This window comes from Phytophthora infestans, genomic scaffold, assembly GCF_000142945.1.
Source record: "Phytophthora infestans T30-4 supercont1.3 genomic scaffold, whole genome shotgun sequence".
Lineage (NCBI taxonomy): Eukaryota > Oomycota > Peronosporomycetes > Peronosporales > Peronosporaceae > Phytophthora > Phytophthora infestans.
The window spans coordinates 2,512,901-2,535,805 of NW_003303756.1; the positions used below are offsets into that span (position 1 = coordinate 2,512,901).

The window sequence follows — 22,905 nt, forward strand, 5'->3', positions numbered from 1 at the left end:
ACGCGAGCACCGTCCGTTGCTGCGGAGGGACACGAACGCACGCCAGGAGTTTAAACCGGGCCAGTCTTTTCCAATGCGCCAATTCGAATGCCCAAAATAAGGTGATACTAATTATGAACTCAGACTAATTTTGAACACGACATTTTCTTGCTCACGGTAATTAGTCTCACATTCGAACGGTGTGACTAATTTCGAACTGTGACTATTTATTCACACAGACTAATTACCGTAGGCACTGTATCAATCATACAGGCACATCTTTAGCGCGACAGAAAGTGTAAGGGTGACACCCCCTTCACAGCTTAAAACCCTTAAATCGGCTACTTCTCTGGCCCACTTAATACGGCGATTTTTTTATAAACCTCAACGAATACGACCATTCCACTGGCTAAAAATAATTCTTTTTATATGACTGGGTACAGACCATTAATTCCATGGTTGGCGGAGGCTTATACGCACTCATTCACTTTTTGAAATACAACGTCAACCTCAGCGCTCGCTCGCCGCTGCAACTGGAATACCAAGAAGTACACGCCAGCACCAGCTTGCCGACGAAACACTACGCCGCGCTTCCTTTCGTGTAAAACCTACACTTACGGATGACCACAAGATCAAGCGTCTTCAATGGGTGTTAAGTCACGTTGATTTGCCGCTAGGAATAGTAACATGCATCTTTTTTAAATTTTTTTCCTGTTTTCTCAACCAAAAAAACATTGTTTTTTTTAAATGTTAAGGTGCCAGGGTGTAAAGAATGCATCACATGTATGACACCGTGTATGTCGATAAAAAGTTGTTTACCCTTTATAAGGTTGCACGAAGTAGTACCTGACTGCAAATGAGCAACTTCGCCTATCGGTCTTGTCTGAACAAAAGGTACATCGGTAAAGTCATGTTTTTGGCTGCAGTTGCGCGGTCCCGATACGATTTCTACAAAAAGCAGTACTTCGATGATAAGCAAAATCGGAATTTGGTCTATAGTTAAAAAGGTTGAAGCCCTTCGTAGCTCCGCTAATCGACCTAAAGGCACACTTATTACTAAGAGTGACTCAATGACTGGGTTCCTTTAGCGGTGGTGGCAATAACAATAAGATCCCGCGCTTTCAAAGAATGTTGCAGTTAATGGACGAATGTTTATGTCCATGGTAATTGCTGCCGATGCGGTCACGCTCGGGTACAGACAGCGGTATGCTTAATTTTAATCTTACAATCTTATTTCAGACATTTTATTCGTAATTATTAGTTTATTTATTACTCAATCGCTGATTGGTCAATAAGAATCTTTGGTGTACATTAATGCTCTGGTTTTATAAAATAAACCTTGCTCCCATCACTTCACATTCGGAGCGCTTCTATCGCATTTCTGCGTACAAGAATGCGTCCAAATGTTGGTAACTGTCTGGTCTACCTGCTTTAAAAAATTATTGAATATCGATATATATTGATTGAACTGCAACAAAACCCCCAACGACCTCTAGATTGCGAGGTGTTTGAGCGGAGATTTCTCTACCGTATTTTATGCTAAAGCAGGCTAAAAAAACATGTCCGTGTGCTCTCTGACTGGAGCTTTGAGTTGGTGCTCTATTCGTCAACGGGCGAGATCAGGCTTTCGAGCAATCTACCAAAAACAGAAACCGTCATATTGGAGTGGGCCAGAGAAGTACATGTGTTCAGCGTTCTAATTACTTATTTTCCTTCTGGCGTGTCAGCTACAAAGTTACCTTCAGCATACCGAGGTCCATAAGTCACAATACCTGCATTAAATCAACCTCGTACAACTATTTTTCTCTCACTGCTTCCCATGCGCTAGCATCAATTTCTGTAATTAACGCACGGCGAGCAGGGGGCGCCTTGCGCAAAGTCGCTGACGTTGTGGTAGCTAACGAAGTTGCTTCTGCATAAGTCCTTAGCTCTCGCATCACTAAAATATTCATGGACTAGGCTAAGACTGTAATTCCAGAAGAAAGAAGTTAGGGCGAGGTACAACACTCATTTTCAAGAGCACTTCGCATAGAGGCCATGTTGGGAGTCTTCAGTGACCCAATAGCAGAAGCCGAGGTCCCTCAGTTCCCACGTAAGATAAAAAAGAAAACATTCAAAAACAAATAAGAAGGACAAAATTCAAATCTCATTTACCCGCTCAAGCATTCAAGCATTTGTTCTCCGTAAAGCAATGCTCGTTCTTTGCGGTAAGCTCGGCGTTCGTGCGGAGTTTTTCTGCTGGCCAGCAGCTTTTGATGAAATTGACCATTCCGTACCCCTCAAACGAATGGAGTTTATTGCAACGGTACAAAGAAAAACCGAAGAGCGAAACGAGTTTTCCAACATTTCTATAGTTACAGATAAAAATGACAAAGAAATTGAAAAAGGGAAAATCTACCAATTCCATCGAAGTTTCCTTGAATGGCTCTGCCTTGTATTGCTCCAACGAGCTCAATCGTCCGCTTCGCCCCATATCAATGAAAATTGATGACTGGCCCATGTAAAACACAGACTCGTACTTATTGACCCCGTGATGTCTGAAAGCTAGCCGACCATCTCAATTCTGCACTGAATGGGTTTAAGAAAAACGATCCGCCACAGCCCAACAAATGGTTTTATTATTAAGAATAGAATGCTGGTGTTCAAACAACAATGTACGTGCAATTTCGAGCGCTTTTGGTGCCTCTGTGGGTAATAATTCGTACCGACAGACGGTTGTGAAGGCGAAACCGCCTTAAAGCAGCCACAGATGCAGCTAATAATCGACCAATATAACACTAGGGCTCAAAGCGGGCAGCCATGACTAGAGACGATGGCTTGTTATACCTATTTAGTGTTTTCTACAAAGCTTTAAGCAGTACTTCATTGCAATAATTTAATCACTTACATATCGACTTGTTATTCCGCATATCGTTAAATCGCTATAGATGACTATTATTTGGCTATTATAACTAACAGCTATCAAGTACTAGAACAAATATTTATACCAAGATCCAGTCCGGAAAGTCGTGGCTTCACACCCCCTTTTGACCTTGCTTAGCTTTTTTCTCTGTTTATGCTTTAGGCGTCTTTAATTAGACTTCCCTCAGTGGCCTTGCGCCAGAATGTCACGCGGTGGACACCGTTCTTGGCGCTCAGCGCCTCTAGGTCTTCACCCGCAACTCGGACTATCAGCACAGCCTACAGGATATTAAAAATACTTTTTAATCTACTGAGCGACGACTCTTGCTTACCTCTCGTCGCTCTTGATTGGTGCACTGGGCTTTAATTTGCATCAAAACGCTTGAGCCCAAAGTGCGCGGGAATTTAAGATGAATGGCGCCGGTACGTTTGTGGCATACTGTATCGGATTGGTTGATATTACTAACCTATAGGAATCAGCGGTCAGTATTACAATGAACTAGTATGTTGTATACACATGGAAAAGTAGCGCGGCTGCGGAAGCCTCCAGAAGCTTTCATCCGTCTGAACTGCGGGGTGGCACACTTACTTTGGCACGCCCCCCCCAAGTTCCTCTGCTCCAGATATACTGGTAGCACTTGTTGGTCCTAACAACCTGACATCAACGAGCCCATGCTTACGAGCGCCCAGCTGCTCGCCAAGATCGACCGGCTGAATCAAGTGATGGTGGAATGCACGAGAGTGCCCAGCAAACTGCCCAAGCTCACCGACAAGAGAGGGGAAGACGTGATCGAATGACGGTTCCAAATAGAGAGCGCCTGCTACTCTAACTGGATCGCGATCGACGACGCAAATCGGCGACTACCACGGATCTGTGGGTCGGCGATGGAGAAACTAGCTTCGGGGTGGTGCTTGCACTGAGCTTCAACGACGCAAGTGTTGAGGAGCACACATGGGGGGGGTATCAGTCTTGATGTTCTGGGTGAAGACCTTCTAGTCTATAAGTCACGCTTACTACTCGGTGATATCAGTGTAGCTGGCAAGATGGAGATGAAATCGAAAATGCTTCTAGACTGTGACGCAGCCGCAATCTACAATTCAAAGCGGTTGGTAGAAGAACGTCAGCTGAAGACAACAACGTTCAGCGGTAAAAAAAACTATTCAGGTCAAGCTAGGAGACAACCGGATCGCGGAGCACAGCTGGAGGTGTCACCTCTCAGTAAAATATGACTTATTCATGACTTCAGACCTGGTATTCCGAGATATCAGACGGTTTCCGGCTGGTATCTACATATATTAGCTGTTAGGTAGTGACCTCATTACCATCATTTGATTAGTGAAGAAATTTGGTTTCTGCCTTGTTTCAGATGCTCGGCGTGCTTACGCAGTCTAAGATAGACAGCAAGAGGAGGAAGAAGTGCAAATGGCAGTTCAGAGCTACTGCTACGTACTACCTAGAGTCGAGAGGGTCTATTCGGGGCTGACCGTATCATGAAGAGCAAGAGGTATAGGACGCTGGAGCTGGATGAAGTGACTTGTCGACAGACGGAGATACTTCGCGCTCACAACGCTGGCAAAAACATGATGTAATCAATTCCAGGCTCAGATCGAGCCTACAGCAGAATTGTTATTGAAAACGAGACGCATGATGGTATTGATGCAGTAAAGGTAATGATCGTCATGTAACACACGGTCAAGTTATCGGACTACAAGGAAATGCTGGTGTGGAAGTGGGTGTATGCAGCGCTGTATGAAACAAAACGTAGCTGCTACGTTTGTGGATGTCAGCATTAAGGCACACGTCGCGCTAAACGGTAATATGTTCGCAATTTATGCTAACTATGCGCCATTAAGACTTTTCCACGCGTATGCTTTTCAGCGACTTTAGATGCAGGGCACTATGGAGAAAATGAGCAGTAGCTTATTTATAACTTAAGGAGTGCGATCTAGCAGGGAGCCATTTAGAAAACCCATAAGTACTCTTGCGACCCTGCGTGCAATTATCCTGCCGAATTGCCGCTTCAACGGTGATTCCTCCAGTTACTAAACCACGTACATATTTGATAGCTGTGAGTCTTCTAGATAAAAATTAGATTCTTTTGCCGACGATCTCGATTTGGTTCCAAATGTTTTCTCCAGATACTCAATCGATAGGTGGCCAGTTAATCATTGATGCCACTCAGATAATAGTTCTTGTACGCTAGAAATGCGATGGCTCATTGAATCCTCAGACGCACTTGTATCCTGCTGGCGGTGCTGATTGTTTGTGCTAAAATTATCAGTGGTATTGAAAGTCTCAGCTGATGTACTCAAATGCCCTGTATTTGATACTGGAAGGGGTCGATACGAAGGCTCACCATGACGAAATGAGGTAAGCTGATCTTGCAACCGCTTAGCCATTTTGACCAGCTGTAAGTACTGGGTTTCTAGCCGCTGCATTGTTACTATGTGCTGTGAACTGATTTCTTGAGATAAGATCGGTATTGCAACCTTGAGCTGCCGTTCCATGGGATGTTGAGTAGACTGCGCACTGCTAATGACTTCAGTACGATACGCCATGATTTGAGATCCGAAACGTTTGTGGTTTCAAAATTTTGCAGGAAGCACGTCAAATAAAAAAGTGACGTCGTGACGCAAAACCGCGCGTCAGTACTCGAATAATTCGATAAATTCTAGTGTCGCGAGGTTGCGCTCCCACTCACTATCTACTTCTTTCTTTTAAAATGTCGCCTGACCGGGGAAAGCTGACCTTATAAGTCGTCGGGGGGATCTACAGAGACTTGATTTATGTAGTAAAGCGGAGAGCGTGGTGGGTGGCCAGAGAGGGCTCGCATAGCTTCTCGTGCTCGTGGAGCGGAATAGACACCTTTAGCGGTATCCAAACTCCACCAGCCGTGTGTATGAATTTAAGAAACATCTACATCAGCATTGCTAGTTGCCGTGCACCTTGCTGTCTGTTTATATGAGTTTTCTTGCTAAAAGTTAGCCCCCGGTGATTAAACACTTTCTCGTAGCTCGTTTTTGTGAGCGCTATAGGAAATTGCCTTATTTTGGTCTCGACCTCACAAAAACTAAATGCCATACCAATCCTTGGATTGCCGGAAAGAAATAAAGAAAGGGCTCTAACTTGATGTGAACGCGCTACAAAAAAGAAAGCAGCTGCTCCGACCGGGCAAACGTGAACGTTTTTATTTCACATGAAGCCAACTTGCTTTAGCTTTCCAGATGTGTTGGGTTTACCATGCTGGTCCGTGGAACTAGGGCTGATACCCTTCGTCATCAAGGGCTTGAGAAAACATAAATTTTAGCTCTAAGTCTCGAATGTTTTTCCTATGTAATAAACCAAAATGAGAAAAAAAAATGCTGCTCTCCCCATTAGATCATCTAGCAGAAATGATGGATCGCTAATTAGTTGGAACTGCGACCCGGACTGGTATCCGTCTAGGAGTGATCCAGCACCAGACGACAAAGCATCTCGAGGACGAGGAAAGAAGGCATCTTCGATACGATGACAGGAGGGTACTGGCACTCGACGATGGACTTGATGTTGGCGTATTATCAAGTTCGTATGCACGCTGAAGCAATCAAGTTCACAACGGACTCGGGGAGTACCTGGTACTTACCATGGGTGTCTGCAACGCACCGGTAACGATGCATCGAAACCCGAAGTCGCTCTACGACGACATCGATGCTTTCACGAAATCGCCGAAGGTCGAAGATCACTTGGAAGTCCTTCGTAAGATTTGGATATCTTGCGAGACAGCAAACATTACATGAAGCATTCCAAGTGCATCTTCTGTGCTAATGCGGTTCCATGTCTTGGATATTTCGTTGGACGAAAATGGGTCCGAATGGATCTCGACAAGGTTCAGACCATTAAGAACATAATAATGTTCACTACTTTCCAAATGGTCGCCAGTAAGAAATTGACTGCTGCTGAGAAGCTCTTGGCTGTGAAGATCTATAAGCTCGTGCGCCTAAAGAAGCCTCAGCACCACATTTATTTAAAGGGGGGGGGCGTACGCTATCATGTTAAAGAGTGGTTAGGCTTTGCAACGGGCACCATTTCAGCTATATGGACGCACTGGGAGCAGCACCACGACTTGTATTTCACCTCGGTGAGTTGAACTCCCTCTCATTTCCGTTAATATTGATATTTAACATTTAACTAATCGTAATATTGAATATGCCGGAGGCCTCATAAACATGGAGAAAGCTTACAGTCTCTTGTGCGTGGGCTGGTATCGAGAATGATTAAGAGCGGAAAGCCTGTTGCAGCGCCACATTTAGCGAAACAACTAAAATAAGACCAGGACATAGTGGTATCAGTACGTTCACTACATCGGGCGCTTAGAATGATAAGAATGCGATTTATTAAGGGTAAGGCTTGCAATGTTATGCAGCAAATGTTGCGTTTAGAGCGCAATATTTGAAAAAAGGTATCGAACCTGAACGAACATGCGGAAGCCAAAAGTATCGCATTTCCTGTGACTAGCCTTACTGGTTGATGATACTTTCTGATCTTTATCGATGGCTTCTCCCGATTCATGTTCACCTATCCTGTAAAGGACCGTAGCGAGCTATACGAACGCTATGAGACCTTCAGGAGGAAAGCCCAAAACATCTACCGATGCGGCGTCAATGTACTTCAGCAAACACACGTCATTGAAGACCACGATTTTTTCAACTGTTTCAAGCGGATAATGCGAAAAAATACGAGAAACTTGGCCGCATAATCTTTCAGAAGTATGGTATCCACGCCCAGTTTACGAAGGCTTACACATCTCAGTAACATGGTGTTGCTGAACGACGCACGCGAACTAACATGGAATGGGTACCAGCACTACTGTTGGACGGAAAACTCCCAAAGCAACTCTGGGCGAAATGTGTCTGTCACGTGACCACGCTGGTCAACATGACACCTAGCTCCAAGACAGCCCAACGCACTTCATATGAAACGTGGTATAACATACTACCATCCATGCAGTACATGAAAGTGTTTGGATGCAGTGCATACGTTCACATTCCTGATCAATATCGAGACAAACCCGACGCCAGAGCTAGACTGTGTATGTGCCTTGGTGTCCCTGATCACAAGAAAGGATATCGGCTGATGGAACTCAACACCCATGCTATTGTCTACAACAAGAATGTATCCTTTAAAGAGGATGAATTGTCCTCTTTAGCCAGCTTGACATCCACTTTGGAACCAACACAGGATACGCAGATGCAACTACCTGCACCTCCACCAGTACCTGAAAGTGCAATGCATGCACCTGCAATGGTCACATCGTACCGCCTACACCCGCGGAGGCCATCAATCAGCGCAGACCTCCATCATTCAGGGATGCGCTCCATGATGATAAAGTGGTACACTATTCATTTACAACGGCGACGCGATTTGATCCTCCATCTCCTCCTGCACCTCAGCGGCCCCGTGTTATACAGACACGGATGAAACTTTTAGTTCTGAAGAAGATTTACAGAAAAGGAAGAGCGTAAGCAATAACTGTACACTTTACTCGCTATTCGGTATGTGTCAGAGCTCACTACGTATCGAAAGGCCATGCAGTCTTCTCATGCTCATCGGTGGTCCAAAGCAGCAAATTTGGAATACAAGTTCCTCATGGTTAATAAAACATGGGTGCTGGTACCACCACCTCAGGGACGGAAAATCCTTACAAGCCGATGAGTCTTTGTAGTAAAGTATACCGGCACAGGAGATATTGACCGTTTCAAAGCGCGTCTGGTGATTAAAGGCTATCTCCAGGAATATGACATTGACTACAATGCGATCTTCCCCCCAGTGATTCGAATGGAAGTCCTCCGACTCCTCCTTACGATCGCAGCCTTACTCGATCTAGAAATCCATCAGATGGATGTCAAAACAGTATTTTCGAATGGCTTCTTGGAGGAGGAGATCTACATGGTTTAACCGGAAGGTTTCAAAATACTGGGTAAGGATCACCTAGTGTGCAAACTTCTTAAAAGCCTGTACGGGTTGAAACTCCAAGCCCCACGTGTTTGGTATCAGACACTTTCTGCCTTCCTTGAGAGCCTTGGGTTTCACAAGCTCATCAAAGACCGCCGCGTATTCTGTCGCACACGCGACAATGTTACTTGCTACATCGCAGGGTATCTTGATGACCTTCTCATTATTGCACCAGCACCAGACCTCTATCGTGAGCTGAAATCAGCCTTAAAGAACAGGTTCTCCATGACAGATTTAGGGGAGGTGACGTACTTACTCGGCTGGCCTATTCGACGTGACCATAAGAACTGAAATATCTTTATCCTACAACACAAGTACGCTACGAAGGTCCTTGACCGCTTCAGCGAATACATTCCGTACCCGATTGCAACCCCAGCAGAGAGGAACGTTAAACTTTCCTCAAGCAGTCAACCTAGCAATGATGCAGAGAAAGATGCGATGAAAAACATTCCGTATCGTGAAGCAGTTGGTAGTGTTATGTACCTTATGGTAGGCACCAGTCCTGACATGGCATTCTATCTACGCGAGGTTAGCCAATTCCAAGCTAATCCAGGAAAGAAGCACTGTAGCGCTGTCGTTCGAGGTCTCAAGTATCTCTCAGGTACAAAGAGCTACGGACTTCTTCTTGGCGGATCAACTGATATCACAGAACCTAGCAAATAGCTTGACAGAGTACTGTGACTCTGACTACGCTAACTGTCCCGACACGAGACGATCTGTCGGTGGATATGTCACTATGTTAGCAAATAGACTAATCTCATGGATCTCACGCAAGCACCACACGGTGGTACTTTCAACAACAGAGGCAGAATACATCGCCCTTTGCCACTGCATGCAAGAGATGATATTCCTCAAGCTGCTTCTCAAAGAGCTAGGCTTTGCCACAACCAAAGCAAATAATATTCATACGGGCAGTCAGAGCTGCATCATGATCTGTTACAATCTAGAACTGCATGGGAGATCGAAACACGTACACACCCGATAGTGTTTTGTACACGAAAAGGTAGAACGACACGAATTCACCGTCGACTATTGCAACACAAAAGAAATGGTTGCTGACATCTTCACTAAAGCCTTAGACAAGCATCGGTTCAGAGAATTACGAACCAAGCTTAGGATGAAACCCATTTGAGCAAAAAAAGCTTATTAGCGTATGAATATCACACAACTGCATGAAGCGTGCCCTCTCTAATGCGATCTTCTCTTTTGGGTGTGGAACTCTGTTACCCACACCGGAAGCGCATACAGCGACTTTCTTATCAGTTATGGTTGGATCGACCTCAGCACTCTGTGTTTGACTAGCAAGTACTGTCGAAAGTGCCGGAAGTATCGGTTGGAAAGTGACGTTTGCTAGGAGCGACGGGGGTGAAGCAGGATAATTTTGGTCGATTCGCTCACTCAGTGTGGGTTCTCGAGCTGTACCAGAGTCTCCGTGGTTCTTCTTGTGGCTTGACGTCTTGCGGTGTTTAAGCCTGCTACCTCGTGCTGGTGCAGGCTCTAGAACTCTTCTTTCTCGCTCTTGATCACGGCCTCTCCACGTCAACCAGTGCCAATGAAATTGCTCCAAGAGTAATTTTTGTTGACGTTCAGACTTGATCAGAACAATCAAGTCATGGACACAAGGTCTGTCTCTCGTACGTTTGAAGGTTCCTGAACATGGCTCTGTGTGTAGTCCCCTCCTGACTATTCGCAAGGCTTCCTTCCAAAGAGCCTCTGTTTCACGGGGCGCAAATCTGCTTACAAGCAGCACCACCGCAGAGTAGCGATCATCTTGTAGTGCGTGAGGTATTTTAGAGACGTCCCTTTCAGTAGCGAGGCTCACGTTACGTATGCACGTTTTCCACCAGGGAAGCAGTTTTGCGAACGCCTTGTACAAGTCTCCTCGAGACGTCTCAAGTCAAGCTTTGCATTTGGCGTGGCTACCTTCTACCGCCGATGTGTCTCGGTATCCAAAGTGCAAGTATTGGAACGTCCAGCATGCAACCAGCTTCTCCTTGTATTTCCACCAGTGTAATTCCAAGTATTCCGCAAGTTTCGAGCTCATCGCTCAAATCAATTTCCGATTTTCTTCAAATGTCGACCCATCAGTCGAATCAACCGTGTTGTGAAACAATTCCATAAATTGATCTGTGACTACACTGTTTTGAAATTTGTCCTGACCAGGTGCTGGGTTTACGACTTCGACTTAACCGAAAACCGCTCTGGTCTTGGCCAACACGTTTCGATTCATGTGCCACCGGCAGATGAGCGCAGGTACGTTTGGAAACTTAAAGTCGATAGCATTCATACAGGCAAGAGCGCGATCAGCTAGAATTACGGAAGGACTCGTAACACCATTGGATGTCAATAACTCGAAGAGTTGTGTGAAAGCCCAAGTAAATTCTGCTTCGGTCTCACCGGGAAGCCAGCACTGTGCAATAGGTAGCACTGTGTTCATATTCGTCATGGCGATGATGTTCAGTAAAGGAAGGTCGTATCGATTGGTTTTGTATCTGCAATCCATAATTAACACGTTCGAAAACAACTTGTGAAACTGGCGAATATCGGGATGTGACCAGAAGAGGTACTGCAGCCGAGAAGTGTCCGGGTTGATCTCGTACTTATAGAAAAAATTATTCCCATCTAGCTTCTTCAAAAGAACTTCAGTCGGTGTGTCGTTTGATAATTCCTCACGTCGGTCGGAATTTTTTTCTGTTAGCAATGTCCTTTGACGTCACAGAGGAAGCGGGATCAGCATGTAGCAAAGTTGCCATAACGACCTCCGGAGAAACCCCGACAGCCGATTGAGAAGCAACCAAATCCGAGCTCGAAATTTGACCAGTAATGTGTCGCTCTAAATCACGACGGCGGTGCCCTGGGTGGACGCTTGGATCACGAGATGCTGGATGGTGGTGCAATTTTGAACCGTTCAAGTGAATTATTTTCCATTTTCCCGCACAATTGTTGGGGTCGACAGCTTCTAGACGGATCTTCATAGAGCAGCTCGTTTTACTGGTTCCACGCGCAGTCCGAACTCGCTCATTTTCTCTGAGACCTCGATTATTTTGTGTTTTACCCTAGCGGTCGCACTGGTAGTCTCGTTGGCGTATCACCTTGAGCTTGTTCTTGTTGTTGTGCGCCCGAGTCACATCAAGTCCATGCCGTTTGTTCCACGTGTGAAGAGCGAGCTCAGCGTCATCAAAAGAATCAAACTCTTGTTCAGATAGTACAGGGATCTCAAACGTGATTGTCGAGTCAGTTTGCGCAGACTGCATTTTTAAAGTGAGTGTTTGCCTCCGTGGAATCAAGGTGACCCGATAAAAATAGATGCACAGGACCACAGGATGATAAGTTGTTTTCAGGTTAGAAATTATTGCTTTCCTCTTCAAGTACAAATAATAATAAATAAAGTTTTTATGTTAATATTTCAAGTGTAACGTACCAACAATAACTCATTTGAGGTTTCATGGATCCTCTCTTGCAACCACGAGCTCCGAAACCTCGAGCTCCATAGTTTTTCCCCTCGCGAGCACCGCCACCGCTCGTGCTCCACGTCTAGCCGCATGGACGTGGTGCACTTCGGACACAGCAGTGACGGCGCTAGCAAATGGACCGACATGGCCCAGGCCACGCTCGACGAAGCGCTTGATGTAATGTCAATCACTCCGTCGAACGTGGCGTTCTTCACCCCACGGGCAGCCTCGACGTCTACCGGACGGGGTAGACGTGGGCAGGCACCGAGGTGGCGGTGGGCTTGATTGGCATGGTGGAGCTGGGGTCTGGGCTACCGGGGTCTGGGAAGTTTGAAAGTGAGAGGGTTTTGGTGCGACGCCTCGCGCCAAAACTCTCTCTGTTATTTTCCCGCCTCACTCCTTGTGTGTGTGTGTGGGGGGGGAATCTTTTAATATTAGGTTTTGTATTCTACTTCAACGTGGCGAAGTGAATTTATTCTCTGAATGTGGGGCTCAGACCTTGTGCTACCTCAGAAGATCTAGCTGCTTTAATTTGCAATAGCTTAAAACTAGAATCTAGGTTAATCTGAATGTGGGGCCATAACCCGGGAGAGCCCACGTCTTGTCATGATTGACCACAGGTTTGCACTGGGATTAAGATCTGGCGACCTAGCAGGCCAGTGAAGAGCGTGCATATCTTGCTCGTTATAGAACTCTTTAGTCCTCTTAGACCGGTGAATGGATGCACCGTCTTGTCTTGCTGGAAAGTCAGTGCCGTAGTGCAGGTGGGCAAACGGAAGCAGATACTCGGAGACTGTGTAGACGTAGTCGTCCGAGTTCTACTTCCCATGCAGCACCGCCAGCTCGGCCTTTCCTGCGGCACTGATGCCCTCCCACACCATTACCGACCATTCACCAGCTTGGCGTCGCTTGGTCTGCCTAGAAGGGCAGCGGATGTCCCTCCAGTAGGTCTGGAAGCCGTCGGGTCCGTCAAGATTCCACTTCTTCTCGTCTGAGAAGATGATGAACTCCCACGATCCAGCAGCATCCGTGTTAAGGACCCTTGCCCACGCCCAATCTTCCCTTGCCTTCCTTGTCCTCAGCGGAGAGCATCAATGTGCTGTCCATTTTAGTGTAGATTAGCCAGTCTACATTGGAGAGTACACGCTGAATTGTGCGGACTGACACCAACAAATTCAGCTCGCTCTTGAGCTGTCGAGCTGAGAGATCTCCCTTAGCAGCAGGACCCGAGCCTCCCGGTCCGACAATGCAGCTGTGGGACCGGGTTTCTTGCGCTCTGGCTTGCGGGACCGGGTTTCTTGCGCTCTGGCTCATCTTCGAACAGGACGCGATGTATGGCACCTCGCGAGCGTGTAGTTCGCCGCTCAATCTCTCGTAGGCTGGACCGTCCTTCATAGAGCCCTTGGATTCGCCCCTTTTCCTCGTCCGATAGTGGCGGCCCTCTCCCCATAACACTAGGAATGGCAGCGCTCGAACCGAAATGGCATCACACAAGCCTGCCTCCGATGAGTGGCTGGGCCACATTGACCATCATTATTTCTTACTTTTTTGTATGGGTACAAGTGGTTAAATAATGGTCGCAACGACAAAAACGGTCGCTTCTATACTAGCCCATCTCTAAACTACGATATCTTATGCGTTAAAACAGGTCCCAAACTGCGTTTGGCGATAGAAATAGCATATATAAATAGCATCGGCTAACTCGTAAAACTGACTGAGTTACAGATCAAAGTGGAGGCACGAAATCCAACAAGGATAATGTAATATCGCAATTAGCTTAGAAATTCAAATTGACATTCATTAGAAATCAAGGTTATTATTCCAATTGTTATGAAAGTGGTAAGACACCGTCGTCCAGCGGGCCCTCTCCCCACTCTTTCAGCGACCACTATTAAACACGTTCAGCATCCCCAAGTAGCCCTTCATCTCCTGTTTCTCACTCTCTTTTTATTTTCTCCAACGACCCTGTACAGATCCGGCTAGGAGGCGCGAACGATGGTTTGTGCCATTTTTTGAGCTTCGGCGGCTTTGAAATGCTTCTGGACTGCGGGGTCAAAATGCAGTCGCTACAAAGAAGCTCCAAACAAGGCGGTGGCTCTGTCTACCACTTGCAACTACCAGCGCTGAGCTCCGTCGACGTTGGGGCTCTGGACGTGGTGCTGCTGTCGAACCATCAAACTCTTCTGGCCTTGCCACTTTTAACCGAAATTTTCGGTTTCAAAGGGGAAATCTACGCCACACAGCTCACTCTCGATTTCGGCCGAGTATTTCTAAAGGAGCTAGCAGCTCTGAGTCAAGGAGAAGACTCAGCTATCTTCACTTTTGAAGGGGTGGCCGACGATATTCCCATGTTCTCAGTCGAGGAGATCGAGAAATGTTGCCGGAAAATTCGATGTGTGGAGTACAGTGAGGTGGTCTCGTTAGCCTATGGTGTGCAGATTACAGCTCTGAGCTCGGGATTTAGTCTAGGGGCCAGTATTTGGCTCGTGGAAGGACCAAACGACAAATTGGCGTACGTGGCTGCAGCATCGGGAGATTTCAATCGTCACCCAAAGGAACTGGACTTGCTGCCTCTTGTGGACTGTGAGACGCTCTTGCTGACGGATTTAAAGCCTGATCGCGACCCTCACGCCAACACGGAACGCATGGTGGAGCGCGTACTTAGTGGAGTGACGAGGGTGCTTGAACGCGGTGGCGTTTGCATCATGCCCACGTCTCCGTGTGGCGTCGTGTTCGATCTCGTGGAGGCTGTGTATGCAGCGTGTGTTCACAACAAACAGAACGTCCCCATGTACTTTATCTCGGACCATGCTGCGCGTGTGATGGAGCTGACGCAGCTCGGAGCAGAGTGGCTGTGCGAAAAGAAGATCGACAAGTTATATGCTGGCGAAGATGCCTTCCTACACGAGTCTCTACTGAAAAACAACGTGTTCCATGCTGTCACTGACGTTTCAGCTGCCACAGCTGTTACTTTCCAGGTACATTTCTCTTAACTTGAGAACTCTAAGTGATTATTTTGCGAACTAACTGTGTGATTGTATGTAGAATGGCAGCATTCTCTTCGTCAGCCACCCTTCTCTCAAGTTTGGACGCGCTCCAGAGTTAATCCAGATGCTTGGCAACGAGAGTCGCAACGCCGTTCTTCTAATAGGTACTCACCCACACTAACGTCCATGGATACACTCAGGGTCTAATGATATTGTTGATGTAGATCCTTCTGTCGACGATACTGAAGCCTTTGCCCCTTTCCAGGACCTCCCGATTGAGAAGATTTCGTGTCCTATTGACCCGCGCTTAAGCTGTGGCGACGCCAACCAGTTCATCGCACGGTGCTGCCCCCACAACCTCATCGTCCCGTATGAATACACCGTCGCGCCGCCTGCAAGTACTTTGGTGGACGGAGCTGAGATGTCGTCGCACTTCTCGCGCGTTCTTCCTCTCCACGAGCTTACAGCTGCAAAATCCAAGACGGAGTTGCTGACGTTCCCCATGAAGCAGTTTGAACCAATCGCTGTCGAGAAAACATCCAAGTATCTCGATGGAAGACTCGACCCCAAGGTATTTCATTGCTATGTGATCTAAGTGCCTTGTCAATTGCTGATACAAATGTTTGAGTATAGCTGGCTGCTCAGGCCACGATCACAGACGTAAACGGGAAAGCTGCTGCGTATGTAAGTGGCGTGCTGAGCGTCAAGCGGAAGGCATTTGTGCTGGAGCCTCCCGTTCATCCTGTCGCCGGTGACTCAACGCTGAAGAATACAGGAAAGCGCACGACTTCCTCGAATTCAGATGGCAGTACACTCCAGAGCATTGTGTACAAGGAAAAGAGCAACCTGCTCATGGGCCAAGTGGACGAAGAGAAGCTGGAGAAGCAAGTCAAAACGGTAGGTCTATTCGAGACAGCGAGGCGAGGTATCTTCTGACAGTTTATGACTTGTAATGCGCTCAGCACGATCCTCAAGCTCAGGTCTACATTTCACAGGGTCAGGGAGATGCTGATGTGTTTATGAGCATTCCTTCGCTGGACGCCCGCATCACATTGTGGAAAGAGACGGGGAAGACTCTCGTTGAGACCGAGAAGGAGGAAGCTCGTGCCTTATTGACGTCTTTCATACTGGCTCAACTCGTAGTAATCACCCAAGGTTAATCAGAATCTCGACATCTAATACTTTTCTTTTTTAGAGTTATCTTCAGACTGTGAGCGTTGGTGCACTGCCAATTTCTTGACGGACGGAAGCGTATTTTTGGCTATTTGTAAAAAGCTAAGCTTTGCCTTCTCTCGACAAGACAATATCAAGTGTGAAGATGGAGCGTGTAGAGGATGGCTCGAGCATGAACGTCGTCCCGCCAATGTTCCATGCTGGTACATTTGAAGTGTCCTTTACTCGTATTTTTTAAACGGAAAGCCAACCAGATTGTCCTCTTCCAGGGATCTCGAACAAGTTTACAAAGCGTCATCATGGCAACTTCCGTGATACAACGTTGACAGCAGCTTCTGCAGCCAAAGAGCGAGCAGAACGGAAGCTGGAACGACAAGCCAATGCGATCGAGAAACAGCAACAGAAGATCGACGATGAGGTAACATCTTTCTGCCAGTACTAAACTATTGATGAGTGACTTGTGTTTGGTAACTTAACAGATGATGAAAATCACCGAGATCACTCAGAATCTACATCGTCAACAGCTTCGAGAGGCCAAGCGTCTTCGGAATCGACTGAACTATGCCGCTTCAAGAGTTCAAGCTGCTTATCGCCGTCATCAGACTTATGTAGACCAGCAGAAACGAGAGGCTGCTGTGTGTATCCAAACGTTGTCTCGTGGATTTCTAGCTCGACGATTGAGTGGCAGACTACGATTGCAGCGTCAAGAGCACGAACAAAACTTGTCATCAGAAGTTATCGCAAGATGCATTCGAAGATGTTCGGCAAGAAATATACGCGCGAAAGAGATCACGCGCAGATATTCGGCAGCTTGTAGTATCCAGAGTATAGTTCGTATGATTGCTGCTCGCTCGTATGTCCAAGAAGAGCGAGGCAAGCGGCACGAAGCAGAACGTCAACACCGAGCAGCTGTTGTGATTCAATGCAATGCGCGGAGCTTCATGACTCGACTCATCTATCTGGACGTGCTGTACTTGATCTGCCGCATTCAGGCGGCCATGCGTGGGTGTCTGGTCCGCCGACAATTGCGATGGCTCCGTATCTCGGACGTGGACGCTATCGCTAAACTACAAGCTCATGTTCGAGGGCTTTTGACGAGAATGAGGATGGAAAAAGAGCAAGAGAAAGCTCATCCCAAGTCGGTACCAACAAGTCGATCTCACAGCTCAGTCCTTAGCAGTAGACAGACAGATTCTGAGGCGTCAAAGCAGAAACTTGACGGAGATCGAGGTCGAATTGGCACCACACGAGCAGCTTCCTTCTCGGTTGCAAGTCATGACAAGCTCGGAAGGGCTTTGGTTCGATCTGCGACGGGACTGGGATGGCAACCTACCGTCGAGCCGGCAATAAAGCGATCGTACTGGCTTCCAGCGGGGGCTAGCTTTGATAAACGACTTCCAGTGCTACCAGTGCCCAAGCGTATGTTGGCGTTAGACCGTGGAGATCCATTTGAAGACGACTTGCGACTCATAAACCAAAGCTGGACACCCAAGAAGAGACCCCATCAGAAACCCTGTCCAGCTCGATTGAGTCCTGTGGTGATCCCATCATCAAAAAGTGACGTTGATGATCCCAGCTCGACGGATGATGACGGTGTATTAGAGAAGGAAGAGCGTCTACGTCGACAAGAGGAACTTAAGCAGAAGATGCTACTTCGAAGAGCCATGGAGAAACGTCAGCAGGAGCTTGAACTCAGGCTTAAACGCGAAGCCGAGGTAAGATATGTAAAGCGTTTTTAAGCATGTTCCTTGATAGCTTCTTAACTGATTTTATTATACAGAATGAAAAAAATGAACGCAACTTAATGGAGCGCGAGGAGAAGGCTGTTCGTCTTCAGCTTCGAGTTTTTCGCCGGCGTGCAAGAGAGGGGAAAATTCGACAGGCGACAGCTGATCAGAGACGTGAAGAACGAGAACGACTTGCAATGGCTCGAGAAGAAAGACACATCCGCCTTCACATCAAGTTTTGTGTTCGTCAGAAGACCAGACGACGGCAGATCGCGGCAACAACAAGCGAATCCGAGTCGCAACCTCCATCGACGTCTTCAAGTCGACGTGAATTACTGTCGCGTCGAAAATCTTCAGCTGCGAAATCCCGTAAAGCCGAGTCTGTACCCTCAAAAGGAGGCGAAGGTAGTAGTGAGGACGACGGGGACATGTCTTTTCTTGACATTAACTTCACCATCCCGCCCTCCATGAAGACACGCAAGCAATTACGACGAAAAACACAGTCAAAGAAGCCCCGAGTAAATGCTGTAGACCCTACGAAAAAGAAGAAGCAACTGCGAGGAAAAATCATGAGGAACAACACTCCCGGAGCAGGAATTATGACTTTACCTGTCGAGATAACAGCCGAGGAAGACGATTGTGGCTATGGAGACGAGTTCGACGACGTTGTGGACGAAGCAGATCTCTGCCACCTAATCTGCTAGTAGGCTTTTTGCATGTAATGCGTGTCAAATTAAACGAAAGATGTTTTTCAGCCGGAATTCTTGCGGTGAGTAAGCTTTAAAAGATGTTACTTCGAAGTATTTTATTTGACTCGTAAAGATAAACAAGGTTTGTTTGCGGTGTCAAATAAATCGGTTTCCCTTAAAAAACTTATCAGTAAAATTTATTTGCCGATGCTGCTGAGAGTTGAGTGGCCATCACTTCATAAAAAAATATTACAGCTTAGTGAAAGCCCACACGAGCTTGCCAAAATAGATGCCACGCACACGGAAACAGGCATTCTGGCTGTCTTAAAATTTGTATACCTTGTGGAGAGCGAAAATACACGTCTTACAAACTTTAAGTCTAAAAGTCGCTAAACTGAATATATTCAGTTTAACGAAAATGGTAATCCTGCATTATGCCGCACCCGGTTTCGAGGGGTTAATAGCAATTTGGGAGATTTTAAACTGAATTAATTGTTTTGCTCCGAAAGATTTTAAGCCTCCATGTACACTACATGTACTACATTTGTAATACAGAACTAAGTAGTTTTTTACTACTGTACTACATCTGTGCCTTTTCTAAGATTTTTTTCCACCCGATCTAGAGCCGCCAGGTACTGTAGCTCTAGTTCCTTCCGTTCACGTTTTTCTATTATTCAGTGGTCACCTCAATTAAGCTAGCACGTTTTGTTTTTCTTAAGAGGCTAAAAGGGGCAACATTTGTCTAAATCTAAAGATCAACTTTGCGAGGTTTTTGTAAATCTAGATGATTTGTATTACATACCGGAGGTAACGGGCTGATCCCACTCAGTGAGTGGTGCACAGCCAACGACGATCGCCGCCTTTTCCAAATGTCTCTCATTCGAGATTTTTCGTCCCGAGGACCAAAGACGCAGGAGGATGGTGAGAGTCCGAGGCAAAGTGCCGCGAGACTGCGAAGTTACCGCACGCGACTTATCTTTCCAGTCGGTGTGGAGAGAGCTGAAGAAGGACTGGTGGACACGAAAGCCACCTTCGGGGCGCAGTCTCGATGACCGCTACTTTTATATGCCTCCCGGTAAGAAAGTGAAGGGGAGCGAAGGCGTCGATTACTTCCGTGGTGAACAAGTAGTATTGGAGCATTACGCAAAAGGTGTGTGTATTACTTGCAGTTGAATAGCTTGCTACTATGTCTAATACCAAGTTTGTTGCTTGTAGAGCTGCGACGCAACGCGGTAGGTGTCCTACCCAGTGCTACTGGAGACGATCAACTAGCTGCTGCCGCAGCTATCGTACGTGAAAGCTACGCTGCTGATATCGAAGCAGCAGAAGCAAGAGCTCGAGCTCAGACTTGCTACTTCTCAACGAGTCCCCACAAATCAGCCAGCTACCGGTGTGCCTCCCGTCCCCGTACATGAATCTACCATCACAGCGAGCGCCGGCGCGATGAATACTCCAAGTCCTATGACAAATCTCCAGTTAGAAGTACCCAGCCAAGCTCTCCGCTCATCCCGACGTCACCACACGGTCAAGACGCCGACTGTTCATCTGAAGAAGCAGTAGAATCTGATAACATCAGCGGCAGCAACTCCACACATCCAGCACAAACGCCAACCAGAAACTGTATGCTGCATTGTATATTGAATGCTATGCTGAATACTTTGCAGTATAACGTACTGCATAGTGCTCTGCATATTACGCTGCATTATATACTGCATAGTATGATGTCTGTTAATCCGAATACTGACATAGTTATGTGCTGCTCTTTAGATGATGCTAATGAGGGCGAAGAAGATTCAGCTCTTGGTAGCGAGCTGCTTGCCGATAGCACCGATGATTTGAACGCGGTTGCTGATCACGCCATTGAACATCAGTTTGGAAATTTGGATTCGGGTGATGAGGCGGAAGTTGATGACATAGAGACTGGAGAGTGTGTATCGGATGAAGAGGCGGGAATGGATTGTGCATCTGAGGACATTGGTGATTATCTGGTCGCGACAGAAAACGAAATCACTGCAGAGGCTCATTTCGCGGATATTTTCTTGATAGTTTTGGTGGAGAGGATGAGGCTCTCGCTGGAAACCTAAAGAACGCTGTCATGCGTGATATATCTGCTATTGACTGGGAGGATGTCATTGAACCTGATACTGCTGAGTACATGCAGGGCCCGTACGACCCCGTCGACAATACTTCAAGCTATCCTTGCCTTCGCCCAAGGGTGCTCGGGTCCAACTGCAGACGTTTTGCGCAGAGGAGACTCTCCAATTGGACTCTTCTTTTACTTTCTTCCTGTTGTATTGTGGCAGCACATTGCTGCTTGCTCGACGGATTATCACTGGGAGATGCTACCACGTCGTATTGACGAAACAATTCAGCGATATCGCCGGAAGCGGAGGTTGAACCCACAGTTACCAAGAAAAACAAGGCGAGATATTCAGCACGACTTGGAAGGCATGAAGCCTATCTTACCACACGAACTGTGCCAGTTTAGTGGACTATTGGTGGCAAGGACAATTGCTCCGAACAGAGAAAACTTGCTAATCACTGGAAGACAACGGATGAGGGCGCTAATTCACGAGGGTGTTTCGGCTCAGTGCTGTCTAGAGACCGATTCATGGAAATTTCACGCAATCTTCATTTCAACTCAAACAACGACCCCAGGGCTCAAACAGATCGCGCCTGGAAGATCCGCAAGCTGGTAGAAGTCTTACAGCGCACCTTTCTCCGTGGATACGTTGCGCCATCACACTTGGCGTTCGACGAAGCAGTCTTACCCAGTCGGTCATCCTTCAATAAGATGCGCGTTTACATGAAGAACAAGCCCACAAGTGGGGCACCAAGCTCTTCATGCTATGCAGCGCAGTCGCAGCGTACTGCATCAGGTCTGATTTGCTTTGAAGCGGCTTTTCACTATCGTGCATTATGCAGTTTTGTCTGACATTTTTGTGTCTTGTTTGCTGAATATATGCAGGTTTGAAGTATATTGCGGTAAGAAAAAGCACGCTAGCGACGCTTAACCCCTCTAGCCCCGCTTCCTGTATTCTACAGGATAAAAAGTTTCGCATTCTGTATTCTACAGGATAAGGTTATTGGCAAATCGGGCTCATACTTAATTCAAGTACAACTATACAAACTTCAAGTGATGCTGCCAAATATAAAGTTTGACAGTGATGTAGCTAACCTCGGGCTTATAATTCGTGGTCAGAAATTTTTAGAGATTTAGAGAGCGCGCCAATGTTCGCGCCATTCACGATTTAGACCAGGGGGGGGGGGGGGGAGCCCCATGCAGAAACCAAAAGTTCGGCGACTTACATGGGGACAACTGTGGACCAAACTCAAGAAGCTAGGGTGGCAATTTGAGCGACCCAAGGGGCTAGCTACCGAGAATCGCTACTTTACACCTGATGGATGGAAGAAAAGGCCAAACGCAACACACCTTGTCGACTATTTTGACGGAGCTGACGAAGTATGGCAACACGTGCCAGTTGATGGTACGAATCGGCTCATTTTGATTTTGTTATATTGTTATTAACTCATATCACAGTTATCTATGACATGCCGCCTGCCAAACGACACGCCACTACGAGCTCCCCTCTATCAATTCCACTGGGTGCCCCCGAGCCGCCAGTCAACTCTCCCGTGATTAACCTGCCCAGTCGCCTGCCAAGTCGCCTGCGACAGCACCTGCCAAGTCGCCTGCGAAGACACCTGCCAAAGCTCCTGCCAAGTCACCTCAGAAGACGCCTACAAAGTCAGCTGAAAAGACGTCTGCCAAGTCACCCACCAATACGCCAGCCAAGTCGCCGGCTAATCCCCCGCCCAAGCTCCTGCTAAGGGCCAGACGCCAAGAAAGAAACGTGCGCGTAAAGAGGTCGCTGCGTCTCCTATACCGTCACTACGTCCACTACGGTCGTGTACTGTTCGCGCAGCAGAAGTGGACATATCTGTTGGTGATGACCGTTTAAGCTCTGGTGACGAGGACGACTTCCAAGTCGATGAAGGCGATGA

The 22,905-nt window shown here is 47.0% G+C and overlaps 2 protein-coding genes across 2 annotated transcripts; both read left to right on the plus strand.

Annotated features, from left to right (window-relative positions):
• Positions 1-14,154: 14,154 nt before the first annotated feature.
• On the plus strand, positions 14,155-16,471 carry PITG_02540 (integrator complex subunit, putative; the record flags this gene model as incomplete). Its single annotated transcript, XM_002907412.1, has 7 exons — positions 14,155-14,163; positions 14,298-15,302; positions 15,370-15,475; positions 15,536-15,882; positions 15,945-16,046; positions 16,131-16,208; positions 16,274-16,471. 7 exons carry the CDS (start codon positions 14,155-14,157, stop codon positions 16,469-16,471), a joined length of 1,845 nt encoding a protein of 614 aa, XP_002907458.1.
• Positions 16,472-16,629: 158 nt separating this feature from the next.
• On the plus strand, positions 16,630-18,915 carry PITG_02541 (uncharacterized protein; the record flags this gene model as incomplete). The annotated part of the gene is made up of 6 exons (XM_002907413.1): positions 16,630-16,687; positions 16,754-16,902; positions 16,964-17,636; positions 17,715-18,199; positions 18,265-18,738; positions 18,841-18,915. The coding sequence occupies 6 exons, from the start codon at positions 16,630-16,632 to the stop codon at positions 18,913-18,915; spliced, it is 1,914 nt and encodes a 637-aa protein (XP_002907459.1).
• Positions 18,916-22,905: the final 3,990 nt, after the last annotated feature.